Source organism: Tursiops truncatus, chromosome 1, assembly GCF_011762595.2.
Source record: "Tursiops truncatus isolate mTurTru1 chromosome 1, mTurTru1.mat.Y, whole genome shotgun sequence".
Taxonomy (NCBI): domain Eukaryota; kingdom Metazoa; phylum Chordata; class Mammalia; order Artiodactyla; family Delphinidae; genus Tursiops; species Tursiops truncatus.
Window position 1 is genome coordinate 122,503,134 of NC_047034.1, and position 15,738 is coordinate 122,518,871.

At 34.8% G+C, this 15,738-nt stretch overlaps 1 protein-coding gene across 1 annotated transcript in view; it reads left to right on the forward strand.

Moving 5' to 3' along the window:
- NEGR1 (neuronal growth regulator 1) overlaps positions 1 to 12,474 on the forward strand; it is a 913,167-nt gene extending 900,693 nt beyond the window's left edge. Inside the window, exon 7 of the mRNA XM_019919185.3 lies at positions 12,178 to 12,474. Within this exon, the coding sequence (XP_019774744.1) occupies positions 12,178 to 12,302 (125 nt within the window). The 3' untranslated portion in view covers positions 12,303 to 12,474. The remainder of the gene's footprint in view (positions 1 to 12,177) is intronic.
- The last annotated feature ends 3,264 nt before the right edge of the window (positions 12,475 to 15,738 follow it).

The window sequence follows — 15,738 nt, forward strand, 5'->3', positions numbered from 1 at the left end:
TTTTAAGGTTGTATTTGATACATTCAATATTAATAAGCAAGTGAGAGCTATAAAAACATGAAACAAGATGCTAAATAAATTAATGTGGGCAGTGCAGTGTTCTGGAAAGGACACCAAACTCAAAGTCTAGAGACTTGCATTAATTCTCTACGTAGGTCTTTCCTCTCTAGGCCTCAGATTCTTCTGGCTTTAAAATGGCATAACCCTAAAATGTCTTTCTCTAACTAGATTTCTGATTTGATTATAGTTTGACAAAGGCTAATAGAATCTCAAAGTTCCTTTAACCCTAGAATTCTAATATTTGATTTGGTGAAAATCATCCCTTTTCTTCTAGAGTAGAATGTTTTGTTTCTACTTGACTGTAAGTTCCTCAAAGCCCAGATTAGGTCCTGTTTATCCTTGTGTATTCAACCCTGAGCACAATGACTGTCACAAAGAAGGTGCTCAGTAGGCTTGTTGAATAAATAATGTGATTACTGTTACAAAAGTCAGTTATTCATTTTCTGACTTATCTAAGATTAATTTTCCAGTTTGAGGTTCAAGTGCATATATTTAGGTTAAGGATAACTGAAAATACTGCTAAAGTAGAGGAATCTCAATAAAGTCTTGTCTTAAGAAATGACAAGGCTTCTCCTAGTGTTTTGTGATCAAAGGGACTGTGGATATAAACTTATCAGCTGATAGACTGAATAACTTATCAATGTAGTCCCAGGAAGCCTTATTTAAGTTTCAGTCAAAAACTCTTTCAAACAGTAATGTAAGTGGCCAAATTTGCAATATCTATAAAAGTGAGGCAGAGGTGAGGTGTTCTGATGTAATAGTTGAAAAAATCCCCACCCTTGTTTTTTCAATATCTTGATTAGTGTCCAGAAAAGTTATGAGCAGCATATTGTCTATATTTTCCAGAAAGAAAATTACTAATCATACTTTAAAATAAACATGAATCCAGATTGCAGAATATGTTCATTGCTAGAATCACTATGCAAATGCAGTCATCTTTTTTCTTTTCATCCTTTGCTGGACTGTCCTTTGGACTAGAATTCCCTAGCATGTGATTTTTGTGTGCATGTCCTCAGGCTCCTTTCATAGCAGTTGTATATACCATTTTCCCATATTAGAAGTTGGATCACTTTAGGTAGAAAATGTAAGGCAAGCTGGAGGCTTGAGAAAAGAGCATTTTGATGTTGTAGGGAGAGGAGTATTTTATAGCTGAAATCATAATAAAAATATAAGGACCATAAGTGCCTTAAAATATTTAAGAAATATAATAGGAGACAGAACTTTCATTAGGCAACGTTGCTGTTGTAGCAGAAACCAAAATGATGGTAGCATAAAACAGTGGATAATATTCCTGGGATAAAATCTATGAGGAAAAAAATATCAGATTTAATTAAGATTTTAAGGCCCCTTTTTCATTATTAAGGGTATGTGCCTAATAAGATAGTTAATGCCAACCTCAAAAAAGTGATGCAACTGAATTACCGTGAGCCAAGAAAACTGGAAGCAAAGAGATAGGATAATTGTTGATTTTCAATTGACTTATTTATCCAAAATTAATTTATTGCACACCTATTATGTGCAAAGCACCATGCTCTGTGGGGGAATGTGAAATTGCACAGTATTAATAACCTGCTACTCTTCTCTTCTTCATAGAAGAGTGTTATCTTTGTCTGGGTCCTGCCAAAATGAGCAGCTCACTTATAAGTGATTACTGTGGAAAGTAATTTCAAGAAAGAGTGGTGGGAGATTGGAACAAGTTAAACAGGGAAGGAGGAAAAGCCAGTCCAAGAATGTGTTATTGAGCTGGTCCCTGCTGTGGGTCACTGGGCTCCATCCCACTGGGGATCCTCTGAGGAGCCAGGTGGAACGCATCTCAGAATCCTTTGCCCTGCACACAGCTGGTGGTCATAGCACCAGCTAAAACAAAAAGGTAATGAGACGATGTAAGGCAAGACACAAAAGGTGAGTGAAACATACTTGGCAAATTTATCTCATGAAGATAAAAAGAACAGCTATTTATGAAGCTCTTATTAGGAGCAGTCACTGTGTTAGCCTCTGGGGAACAGAAAAAGAGAAGCAAAGAAAGATGAACAAAACATGATCCCTGCCCTTTAGGAACTCAGTCTAGGTGAGGTGGCAAGTCTGTGAGCAAGGTCAGGAGAGAGGAGTTTGAAATGCAAAGGAGTCTCAAGGGAGGAAGAATTAATGGTTAAAGGGTCAAGTAAGTTATCACAGAGGTAACCCTGGAACTAAGTTCTTAAGGAGAAGGAAAATTATTTCATACAGAGGCTGGAAAATTGGGAGGAAGTGGAAGAGGGTGATGCCAAATAGAAGAAACAAGGATTGCAGCCCAGCGGGGTAAAGGATAGAGTTTGTTCAGAGTATTGTGATCTACTTAGAGGACTGTGAGGAATTATACCAATATACGAAGACTGTACCCCAGCACACAGAACAGTACAATGGGCATAGAAGTGCTCAATAAGTATTAATAGGTAATCAAGTATTATTTGTTTAATGAGTGAATTTTCTGCTCTGTACCTTTAGAGCTGTGCTTTAAATGGAGCATATTCTTGGTATGGTTGTTACTGTTTCAAATGTATAGGACTTTGAGGCACACAAAACTTTATTCCAACACCTTGGATATTTCTTCTTGGACCAAGGTAGGGGCTTCCGTTGGTATGTCTTGTATAAGTACCAATGTATTTTAAAAGCTACCATTTAATGAACACTTAAATTAGCACTGTATTCAGCACTTTACCTAGTTGGCTCATTTACCTATCATAACAACACTATGAGGAAGATACTTTTATCCCCTTTGTTCAGCTGGAGAAAACTGAGGCACAGAGGGGCTAAGCTAGTACATGGTGTGCTTGATTGTTATAAATATAGTCTCCATCCATAACTAACAAATTCAAGTAGACGTCACAGACAAGAGGGATTCTTTAACAGTTCTCTTGGAGGGTGTGTGTGTGTGTGTGTGTGTGTGTGTGTGTGTGTATTTAACTCTGTATGTTTATGGTATGATGTCTTCAGAGACATCAAAGAATACAAGTTTCTTCTTTTCTCTAAACTAGAACCGACCTTCCTTTGCAATGGTAGTCAATGTTTCCAAATCCTGAATTATTGATTGATGATATTACCTTTTTCTTGAGCTTTATAGTAAAACCTCATTAAACTGCAGAAGTTAAAATAATTCATTTATAATTCTCTATAATAAATATTTTGACAGTGCCAATCACTTGATTAAATCCTGTGAGTGATACAAAAGTAAATTAAATATTACCATTGTTTTCAAGAAACTTAGACTCTATTGAAGGAGATGAACACCAGAGTGATAAAGTATAAGTAAAAGTAAATGGCTATGGGACAAAAGAGGAACTGGCAGATGAATTCCAACTAGAGTTAGGTGGTAATTCAGTAATTTAATAATACCACATAGGAGTAGAAGCATAGAGATTCAGCATACTTGAGTTCTAGTCTTATTTTTGCCTCTGACTTAAGCACATCATTCAATCTCTACCAGCCTCATCTCCTCATCTACAAAGTGAAGGTTTGCATTAAACGATCCCCAGTATCCCTTAGAGTTCTGACAGGTTCTAACTTTGTGAGCAGGTTGCATTTGAGATGAGCATTGAAAGATGGGTACTATTCCAACATGTAGCGATGCAGAAGCCCATCCCAGATGAAGGCAGAGTGTGAGCAAATCTGCAAATACAGCAAAGGCCTGGGTGTGCCCTGAGAATGGAGAGCCTTCCTGCCTAGCGTGCCTGCTGTGTCAGAGAGCAGCCAGCAATAGGACTGGAAAGGTAACTTTGGGAAAGTTTAAAGAGGGTTTTGAATTCCATACAAAGGCATCTGGATTTTATTAAGGTGTTTTAAATAGCCAGAATATAATGGCAATGATTAGAGAATCATTGAGAATAACTGAGAATGAATCTGGAGCATAACAAGTGGAACAATTTAAGTAAATCAGAACTACAGAGCCAGGTAATCACTGGTCTTTATTGCATTTGAAAAGCTAAGAAAAAAATTGGAAGGTAAATGGAATATTCCAAAAACTGGAAAAAAATAATCTATATGCCATATGAAATTCTTTATCCTTAATGCTGAGAGAACAATGTTACAGAATAACAGAAAAGAAGCTGGTTTGGGGTAACTTTCCTAACGCAAAAGATAAAAAGAACAAAGTTTAGTAAACAAGAAAATTTGATCATTACAGCTTCAAGTTTAAACACTTACATAAAAACTTAAATAATTTCACATCCACACAGCCACACATATATAATCTTACAAACTCCTTCCACTTGCAAAAATGTTTACCAGTTTGCAATTTCACCCATTTTTACCAAACTAGCAATGTCACAGTAATGATATAGCTAATGTCAGTGATTATCAGTGACCTTAAGAACACAGCTGAGTTTCTATTTTTATTTCTGTAAAACCTTCTTTCTTCAGCTAGATGATGCCTTAAAGGGCCAAACTAAAATCTATATAGTCAAGGCAATTTGTATTGTATGTTTGTGTATATATTTCACACAACAAAGGCAGCTTTTAAAACACATATACACACACATACACACAAAATATGTAATGACACTTATAAAGAACCCATTTGCAAACCAACCTGGAATGAAAAACTGGACTTTGCCCGAGTTCAAAGAACCATTTCGGGTTCTACAAAATTACCTCTGTTGCCAACATACTTCAAAACAGAGCTACTATAGATTCATGTACATCACTTCTGACTTGCAAAAAATAAAAATATCTAACACATTTAGAAGATGCTGATGAATAATACAGAGTGAAATTTTTTTTCAATGATTGTGAAGGACAGAAAAAAAGGCAGCAGAATTTCTTTCCATTTGGGTGATTGCTTACCTATTCTCTTTCACTCAAATTAGAGGTAATAGCCTTGGAGAGTTTCATCTGGTTATTTGCAGAAAAAAAGTATTTATCTACAAATAGGCAGATTTCTGAATATAGGTAATAACAGAGACAAACATATGTTTAAAATTCCTAATGTAGTTTATGCTGAGTAAATAGGATTATATACTGTGAACTTTGGCAAAATGGCTATTTAGCAAGTAGAAAAGGATTCAAGGATGGTGGTTTGCCAGAGAAATACCTTAGTAGTTACTAAGAACAAGCTCGCAGGGAAATTCCATGAGTCAAAAAGAGAAAGGAATGGTGTGATTTCTCTAGCCATTCTGCTCATTGTTTATAACACAAAATGGAGGTACTTTTTGTGAAAATTATTGTACACTTTTATGCTTGTGAAGGATCAGTTTGTAAAAAATGTCAGAACTTTCTAAAGATTGGCATTCAGTTTTTGACCAAATGAAAAAGTAAAAATCTAAAATGTTAGGATAAGTATCGAAATACAGATTTTCTATAAACTTAGGCCTCTAATTTTCGAAAAGCGCACAAATGTGCACTTGTTAGCCTGATTCCTTCTAAAGAAGATAAAAAAGAAGACTGACTGGCAGGAATTCGAAGCCAGCTACCCAAATCTTTCCCTAAATACGAGTGGAGCTAGCTGTTGTAGAAGCTCACAAATTAAGCCTTACTCTGAAGGACTGAGAGCTGCTTGAAAAGTGGACTATATTATGTTTATTTCTCTGTATTTCAGGAAACAATGTATGGCACAATAAAGGTGTGTTGAGTAAAAACAACTAAAAATCTATACATTGGTAGCCCTACCACATGACAGCTATGCTACTCAGGCATTCCTCAATTCCAATCCCAGGGGAGGAAGAAGATCTTAGAGGGTCTATAGTATAGGAACATGCAGTAATGACACAAACAAAACCCTCCCCGCTGGAAATCACTGTTCCATAGGTGTGGGATGGTTCCTGAGAAGACATGGTTTGTGCTGTGTCTTTAATGCAGAACATCCCATCTTAGGGCGTGGACCATTTTATTGCATAAGAAATAGTGCAGAAAGGAACAATAAGATGATGTTGCCTGTGCTAAGGCCTGCATGATTCATCCAGACACCATAATCAAAAGTTGTACATGCAGTTGTAAAGCATATCCCATTCTGGTGCTCCTCTCTTCCCCTAATCTCCACCCAGTATTTAGGCAGAATTAAATGATGCAAAAAATCTGGGTGTGATCTTAGCCTCTGATGTGTTATCCCTGACACCAGCTGATGGTGTTAAGGGGTGGTGGACATTGCTAAAGAGAGGATTAAACTATCTTTCAAGCAAACTCCTCCCACAGTATGTAATGAAACAGAGTTGCACTGTGTTTTGGGTTGAATCCATGGTGCATAATTTCTCAGTAGACTAATATACACTCTATTTTGAATCCACGTTAATCACTTTCTTTTATTTGAAATCTAATTTAGGTGTAAATAGTTCACTTCCCATTAAGGTATAAGCTTCCTTAGTAAAATGTAAGTTGAGGACAGGTTTTTCTTATGGAAGCAAAGTTAATGTGGCTAAATAACTCTACCTAAGATTGCAACAAGAATCTTAAAAATATGACTCAAAGCTAGTTTAGTTAAAGCTTCAGTAATTTAAGGAAATTGCCTAGGCAAGTAATTGGTATTATACCAAACTAAATATTTCACAGTTACATTTGCTTTTGCCTAAAAATAAAAACTGGAGCAATACAAGGGAAAACTGCCAAGACTGAAAATAATATGCAGCAGCTGTAAGTAATTGGAAGTGATAATCATAATTAGACAAGATGTAAGATATGTATTAAAGCGCAGATTGGATCTTCCTGTTGGCAACGGGGAGAAATCCCAAAGGCCTGGACCCCACACATAGCCCACACACTTCTGCTTCATGCCTGAGAGCCCCTCTGAAACCAAACTTGGCATTAGATCAGCCCTGAAACCACACCCAAGGTCATGCACCATACTGTTCCTCTTGGGAAGAGACAGAGGAAAAGAAGAAATGGAAGAGGTCATACTCCCTGCTTTCAAGGAGCCTGCAAACCAGAAGAAACTGGCCAGTTATCTAGCAGTAATTGGCATTAAATTAAAGTCCTCTGAAAGAAGCCAAGGTAATGAAGAGAATAAATATTTTTGTAAGATAAAATGGAGGACAGCTTTGTAAGACCAAAGATACATTGATTTATCCAAGTATAGATCAAGAATGATGTAAAATAGGCTTGTTCCAGGGAAAACATCTCAAGCTAAAGAGAAAGCTCTATGGGGACAGGAGGCATTTCTATTTGGCTCAGTGACTCAGAGAATGCCTCCCACATAGCACACACTAAATTTGCTAAATGAATGAGCAAATGAATAGCGTTTAGATAATACTTGAGGGAGTGTTTATCTTGTGTTAAATATTGTACTGGGTACTTTAAATGTATCAGCACATTTAATCTTCATGATCACTTTTGAGATACTACCAATCCTCATTTGCAGATGAGGATGCTGAACTAAGCACAGCTAAGAAACGTGCCTAGGTTAGTCTATTTAGAAAGAGGTGGAGCTGGACTTTGAACCAAATCTGGATCTACCGTCCATGTATTATGCACATCATATTTTAAAACTAGAGTGCCTTTAGCTTTACTAGGAAAGTGGGAAGAATAACAACCAACCTTTTCTGTTCTTTGTTTTAAATTCTGATCTGTAAACCACACCAAAGTAGCCTCCCTGACATACCCCATTTCATTAATTCTTTCTCTTTCTTTTTCTTAAATAAAATGGCAAACTTGAAAGCATCTAACACATTGCTCAAGGGCTGGGTATTCTCATTCTCTCTCTTAGTTTTAAATCTTCACCCTTTTGTTTTATTCCTCCTTTCCCTTCCCTTTTCTTTCTCCTTTCTTTCTCAATTTAAATGTCTTCTCCTCTCTTCATTCTTCTCCTCGGAAACCAAAGACAATTAAATAGGTAGTAAGAAAGAAACAGAAGTTTCCTCCTTCCACACTTTGCCTTAAGAGTAAGAAATCATAGGAACAACTATTGAAATAGGGTATTTTATCAAAGTGGTCATGGATTACACAAATCATATTTAGGAATATTTTCCCACATTCAATTCAAAATACATCTGTTAAACACATTTGATATAAGATACAAATGCACATATGACAAGGAGGAATGTTCCATAATTTCAACATGCTTATAGTCCAGTGGAAGAGAAAGATATAAATATCTTTCTACATATATATTATACATATATATATAATTTATTATAAGTAAAAAAGGATATATTTATGAAATCGGGTATAAGCAGGAGACTAACAATTCTTATTAGAGAGATTGGGGGGGCCTTATGGAGGAGGTGGTATTTTAGATCTTTAAGGAGGAATAGGACTTTGATAGGTGGAGAAGGAGAATAGGAAGTAACACCTTTTAGGCTTAAGGATATAGTATGTGCAAATGACAGGGAATAATGAAAACACTCTATGTGTTTAGAAAATGGCTCATGTGACTGGAGCTAACAGTGTGTATGAGTCTGGATAAGTTGACTAGAACCAGATAATAGATGTCCCTGAATACTGAGCTACACAACTTTGGCTTCCCTCCACAGGCAATGGAAACCCCTGAAGGTTGGGGCTAACGTAGGCTTCTACTCTTGCCTACACTAGTACAATCTACTGTCCACAGAGTAGTCAAGAGTATATTTTAAAATTTCAGCTAGCCTCCTCTGCATGAAACTGTCTTGTGGCTTCTCATATCTCTCAGAAGGAAACCAAACCCTCACTATAGCCCAACTACACCTGTGATCACATGCCCTTTCCCTTCTACTACTACTTAGAATGAGTAGCAGTATGATATTCACAGGCAACTAAAAACATGGCAGGGAACATACAACAGATCTGACCATCCCAGAGACATAGCTGGATGTCTTCATATTCAGGACCATATATGGGGGCCCAGGTTACTCTACACTCGCTGTCTTTTGCTGCAAGAGGATGATGCTACAAAGTTTGATACATGCTCTTCCCCTATAATCTGCCTCATGATCTTTCTTCCTGGTCCTGCTGAAATGCTGAAGGAAGGTATTCTGAATCTGTACAGGTCTTAGAAGGTAAGAATGAGTCTAAAAGTAGAAAGAGAAGAAAGAATAAAATATGGTCATGAAAGTATTCTTCTGAAAAAAGAAGTCAAGATATTGTGTCCCCTTATGTGTTTATGGTGATAATATTGGAAATGGATGTGAACTTTATCATCATTCAACAAATACTTAATTGAACACTTACTAAGTACTAGACTCTGTGTTCTGTACCAGTGATAAAATATACATATAATAAATCTTGTCTTGAAGACATTCTTGGTCTAATGCGGAAAGATAGATATGTAAATATGATATTAAATATAATGCCAAGTTAATTTCTCATATGGTTTTATAAAGACATTTCACTTTTTAAAGATGATATTTGAATTGATTCTTAAAGCTAATTTCTAATAGCTAACAGTTATTTTCTTTAATTTCTTAACATTTTCTGTAATTTCTTAAATAGCTGATTGGGATTTAACATGCCAAGCAAATCTAAGTGGCCCAAATAGCACTAAGACCCCTAACTTTAGTACCATTAGCCTTGTACTCTAAATCACTCAGTTTACAAGTCCCCCCAAAACACATAATAAATATCAGTCAATGAGATAAACATTACATAATAATAAGATACCTAAGTCAATGGGCTACTTTACTATGTTGTAGTTTTTTTAAGTGAGATATATATATGTACTAATATGTGTATATCACCGCATTTTATAAAAAATAATTGTTACTGTGTCTGCTGCCTGGACTACATACCTGCCATGAGTCCTTGGGGAGCCCTCCCGTGTTCATTCATTATCCTTATAGTGATTATATAAATCCTAATGTTCAATATTTGCCTTTTTATTTATATCTCCAACTAGAATGAAACTTTCCTGAGAGGAGATTGAGTTTTATTTATCTTTCCTTGTGTTCAATTCCCAGGACCAAAAAACGATGCTCGATGTATACTTAAAGATGATACATGATATAAGACTTGGCATTAGATATCTGACCTCACATTCCCTTAACTAACTTTGCTGTTTATTTTGGGGCCTACTAATTGTCAATAGCTACTTTACAGTACATTTTTGATAATATTCAATAATTGCAAGTAACAGTGCTGCAAAAGGCTCCTACTTTATTTTAGGACTAATGGAAGTATTGCATTCACAAACAACTAAAAAATACATCCATTTGAGACATCCATGGAAAAATATATATACTGTTAATTACAAAGTAATATTTAATTTTTAAATATGATATAGATTTGTCATGTCTAAAACAATAGGAGGCTGAGTAGAAGACAAAGGCACATTGGAGAAAAAGATGGCATTTAAGGTATATGATAAAAAGGAATATATATGGAGATATATGAAATTGAGTAACAAAAGGATCATACCCACCTTATTATATATTGTATTTCCAGTACTTAGTATAGTCCCTGGTACCTAGTTTAATAAATATTTGCTGAATGAATGAAAGAAAGCATATGGTAGATTCTCTAGCTTATAGACAATGGCTTGCTTCAGAAGAGATTCTGTTTTGTAGGAGAGACATACTCCTTTTAACTCTGACCTATTTATTTATTTAATTGAATTGTTCATTGAACAGATATTTCTTGAATATCCACTGTGTACCAGAACTTGCCAGACATTGTGTCTGGAAACACTAAGATAAATAAAACATGACCTAGGAGAGTTTACAGTCTGGTGAGAGAAATAGATATGTACACAAATATTTGCAATGCAGTATGATAGTTGTATAAAAAGGAATACATATTGTGACCTAATGACACAATAGGGTAATCTGCTCAGCTTGTTGGGGAAATAGAAGGAATTCAGGAAAGATTGCCCCAAAAATGCATTTTAAAGGATGAGTAAGGAGTTTTGAGAGTCTTTTATACTCTACCCACTTAATGTACTATTTAAATTGTCATGATATAAAAATGTTATCTTTGCTTTGTGTGCTTGGCTTTTAAGATCTATTTCTTATTTATGAAATCATTTTATGTGCTTTGTTTATTATTAGTCCTGTATTATTATACCAGTTTTATTGCACTCAAGATTCTTAAAAATACAGCAAAAACAACTCTGAAATAGCTGTCACTGAGAAGGTAACAGACCAATTAAATATTTGTTTATATTAAAAAAATAAAACATCGTTCTAGGTCTTGAACAAGAGAAAATAATTTAAGGAGTTTTGTGGTTTTAAATTAGGCTTCTTACATATCAAAACTTGAAAAGCTATCTGTTCAACAATAGACTTATTTTCTTCATCATCTTCTCCTTGTTTAAAACTCATTTGTGATGCAAATAAAAACATCAAATAGTTGATTTTGCTCCATGTTTACTAAAGAGTAGTAGTCTCAGCCCTTGAATCTCACACAGAATCAACAATTGTACTGTCAAGAAAACTCCCCACTGGCAGAGGCCAATGCATCTTTCATCTCCTTTAAAAGGGTGTCTCACCCAAAATAGACCCGAATAGCAGAACCCACCTGCTCAAAGACATTTACCAGCAAACACACCCATAAATCCAAACTGAGCTGACTGGTGAAAAACTGTCTCTGCCAAAGCAAACCTGTAAAAATGAAGAGTAACCCCATTACTCAAATGAACAGATACTAATGTAAGGAATCAAGGATCATGGAAAATCCGGTAAATATGACAACACCAAAGGAAGCTAATAAAGCTCCAATAACTTACCCTAGATAAATGGAAATCTATGAACTGTCAAAGAATTCAGAATAATCCTCTTAATTATAAGAAAACAGACAGACAACAAAACACAATTAGGAAAACAATACAGGAACAAAATGAGAAGTTTGACAAGGAAATAGCAGCCATCAAAACAAACAAACAAAAACAGGTATCTTAGAGTTGAAATCTGCATGAATATAATAGGAATAATAATGTTAGCTGATATTTGTTGAATACTTAGTGTGTGTCCAGCCCAGTGCAATGTGCTACATGTGCTTCATCTCCAATTCTCACTGCAGCCCTGCCAGGTGGATTATATTATTTCTATTTTGCCCTTGAGAAAAGTGAAGCTCAGAGAGGTTAGTCAAATAGGCCACACATTGTCATACAGCAGAACCTGATGTGAACCTAAGTCTGTCTGACTCCAATGCCAGTGTTCTCCCCAGTACACCCGGCTGCCTTTTGATTATTGTTAAGATCTTGAAAGACACAAATTAGATTTTGATTTATTCTTTTCCATTTCTTTCCAGCTCCAAGTACAGCCCAGTATGGAATTACCGGGAGCGCTGACGTTCTTTTCTCCTGCTGGTACCTTGTGTTGACACTGTCCTCTTTCACCAGCATATTCTACCTGAAGAATGCCATTCTACAATAAATTTAAAGACCCATAAAAGGCTTTTAAGGATTCTCTGAAAGTGCTGATGGCTGGATCCAATCTGGTACAGTTTGTTAAAAGCAGCGTGGGATATAATCAGCAGTGCTTACATGGGGATGATCGCCTTCTGTAGAATTGCTCATTATGTAAATACTTTAATTCTACTCTTTTTTTGATTAGCTACATTACCTTGTGAAGCAGTACACATTGTCCTTTTTTTAAGATGTGAAAGCTCTGAAATTACTTTTAGAGGATATTAATTGTGATTTCATGTTTGTAATCTACAACTTTTCAAAAGCATTCAGTCATGGTCTGCTAGGTTGCAGGCTGTAGTTTACAAAAAACGAATATTGCAGTGAATATGTGATTCTTTAAGGCTGCAATACAAGCATTCATTTCCCTGTTTCAATAAGAGTCAATCCACATTTACAAAGATGCATTTTTTTCTTTTTTGATAAAAAAGCAAATAGTACTGCCTTCAGATCATTTCTTCAAAATATAACATATCTAGATTTTTCTGCTCGCATGATATTCAGGTTTCAGGAATGAGCCTTGTAATATAACTGGCTGTGCAGCTCTGCTTCTCTTTCCTGTAAGTTCAGCATGGGTGTGCCTTCATGAAATAATAATTTTCTCTTCATCTCCAACTAATAAAAGTGTTTTTGCCAAATTCTACAATTTGAAAGCAAAAGTAAACCACAATGATAAAGTTAAACTATATCCTATCTCTAAAGAACAAAGGAGTTATCAAGCTGTAAAAATCTCTTCCCACATTTTGAGAATTTTGCCCCACGATGACTCAGTTTTGTGATGAAAAACAATTTAACTAACATAGTACAGGTAAATCTACCATATGATTTCTTTAGTTGTAGCTAAATATTAGATCCACTATGAGAAATAATTCCCTTTAAAATGATAGTACAGTCTATCCAAAGGATTGCCTAGCAATACAGCAACTTTTCCTTTCACTGTTCCAGGCCAAAATTTTTAAGATGGTTTGTCAGAAAGGACACAAAGTCCAATTACCTAATATTACATGAGTTGGTAAGCACTCAAAATTTTTGGTTCTGTGGCAGGTAAGTTGGTATGCTAGATATAGTGTTCCTGTGGATGGGTGTATTTTGCCTATTTTCCATCTGAAAACATCACTCAGTTGATAGTTTGGTATGCATATTGTATTTAGAAAGCTCCAAAATATATTATAACAAATATTTCATGCTGGTATGCAACAGATCAATCTCTGAAATAACAAATTCTGCAGTTAAATCTTTCTCTATAGCCAGTAGCTCAAACAAACAAGGCCAAAAAGAAAAAAAAAAAAATTACCATGCTTTATTTCTTCTTATATGATATATGTAAGATGTGTTCAAATGGAGACCAGCCACCAGTGATGAAGGATATCTTAAAATCTACTAATTATTAATTTATCATGGATATTAAATTATTTCTATCATAAAGAATGAAAACTACATTTTTGAAAGAAAATGCTGTTACTCTAAGAAGCATTATATTACAAGAATAGTTTGTTGGTGTTACTCTTTACTAAAGAAAGACCATAGCCTTGGAAGCCATTTTACAGGTTTAATAAAGTTACCAATTTCACTATACCTAGAGAGATTTCTGCAAATAGTTCCCTTTTGCAAGTCATAATAACTACAAAACACCTACTAATATAGTTAGAAACAAGATATTTCACAGAGATTGTATACATTTAAGATATCTAATATTTTGCCCTGAAAGAAATGAATATAAGTAAAATGTAAGTAAAATTTAGTCTCAAAGTACACCATAAATCTGTTTTAATTAGAAATGTGAATCCTAGATGAGGAGGCATAAATGTACAATATTTCCATAAAATGGCAATAATATGGCATAATGCTATTAAATTTACCCACTGTAATAATTTATTACATTATTTTGACTGATATAGGGTTTTTCTTAAACACATATGGCATTTTAACTTTGATTATTATTGATTTGCTTTCTAAAAATATTCTTTGTGGAATTGGTGAGTAAACTACAAAATATTTTTTGTGTGTATTGCAGCTTTAAAGTGGCACACTCCATGATAATCTACTTACTAGAAATAGTGGTGCTACCACAAAAGTGTTAACCATCAGTACCATTGTTTGGGAGAAAGAAACAGATCAAGAATGCATATTATACAGTGATCGCTTTCCTAGAGTTAAAAATACCTCCTCTTTGTAAGGTTTATAGGGTAAATGTGAGGTAAATTGAGGTATAAACTATGGATGAACCAAATAATTAGTTCAAAGTGTTGTCATGATTCCGAATTTGTGGAGTCTGGTGTTTTTCCCATAGGATGTGACAGAAGTACAGTCATAGCTCAGTAGCTATATGTATTTGCCTTTATGTTAGAAGAGAATTTCTTGAGTGACTTTTTAAATAGAGGAGGTATTCACTATGTTTTTCTGTATCAAGCAGCATTCCTAGTTGTTAGGCCCCTGGACAGAGTGAAATCATGAGTATTTATGAGTTCAATATTGTTCAAATAAGGCTACAGTATTTGCTTTCTTGTGTGAATGTATTGCATATAATGTTCAAGTAGATGATTTTACATTTATGGACATATGAAACGTCTGATTACTCCATTTTATCAGTCCTGATTGTACAAGATTGTTGCAATTTCAAAATAGCAGTTTTATGAAACTGATTTATCTTTTGATCTATAACAATTTTTCTAGCTATTCATTTCAGCATTATATTTCCATGGGTTTCATTTGTGGGACTCTTTTTGTTGCCCCTGAATTTTTTTCAAAGAAAGAAAAGAGAAAAATAAAGAGCCGTTGAGAAAGGAGAGTAGAAAGAAAAGAAAAAGACTGAAAAGGGAAAGAGGTAAAGGGAGAAGCAAAAAAAAAGAAAGAAAGAAGAAAGGAAGGGAGGGAGGGAGGAACCAGAATATTAGGGTAGCTGACTTAATACATTTACATTCTTTTAACTGCAACTGGTGTAATTATGTTTTACAACGATCCCATTTGAAACATAAGTCCTGTTACACCATTAAGTTCCTATTATGCAGCAATTATATAACAAAAAGTACTGCCCAAATTACAGTATTGTGTTATGGGGTGACACTAAAAGATTTGAGAGAGAGGATGTCAAACTTAAAGCCACTTTTGGGGAGTTTAGACTTAACTGAAAGATTAATGCTTCATCATAACTTTTAAGCTATATCTAGAAAGTAGACTGGAGAACTGAGAAAATTACCAGATAATTCAGGACTATATATATATATATATATATATATATATATATATATATATATATATATATATATATATATATAAAAATACCCCAGTGTGTGAACTCAGAAAACTCTGAGAAATTTATCAAAGCCAATTATCTATATTGATCAAATTTACTGAATAATTGTTAATTTATCCATTGTGCTTAGCTTTGTGACACAGCCAAAAGT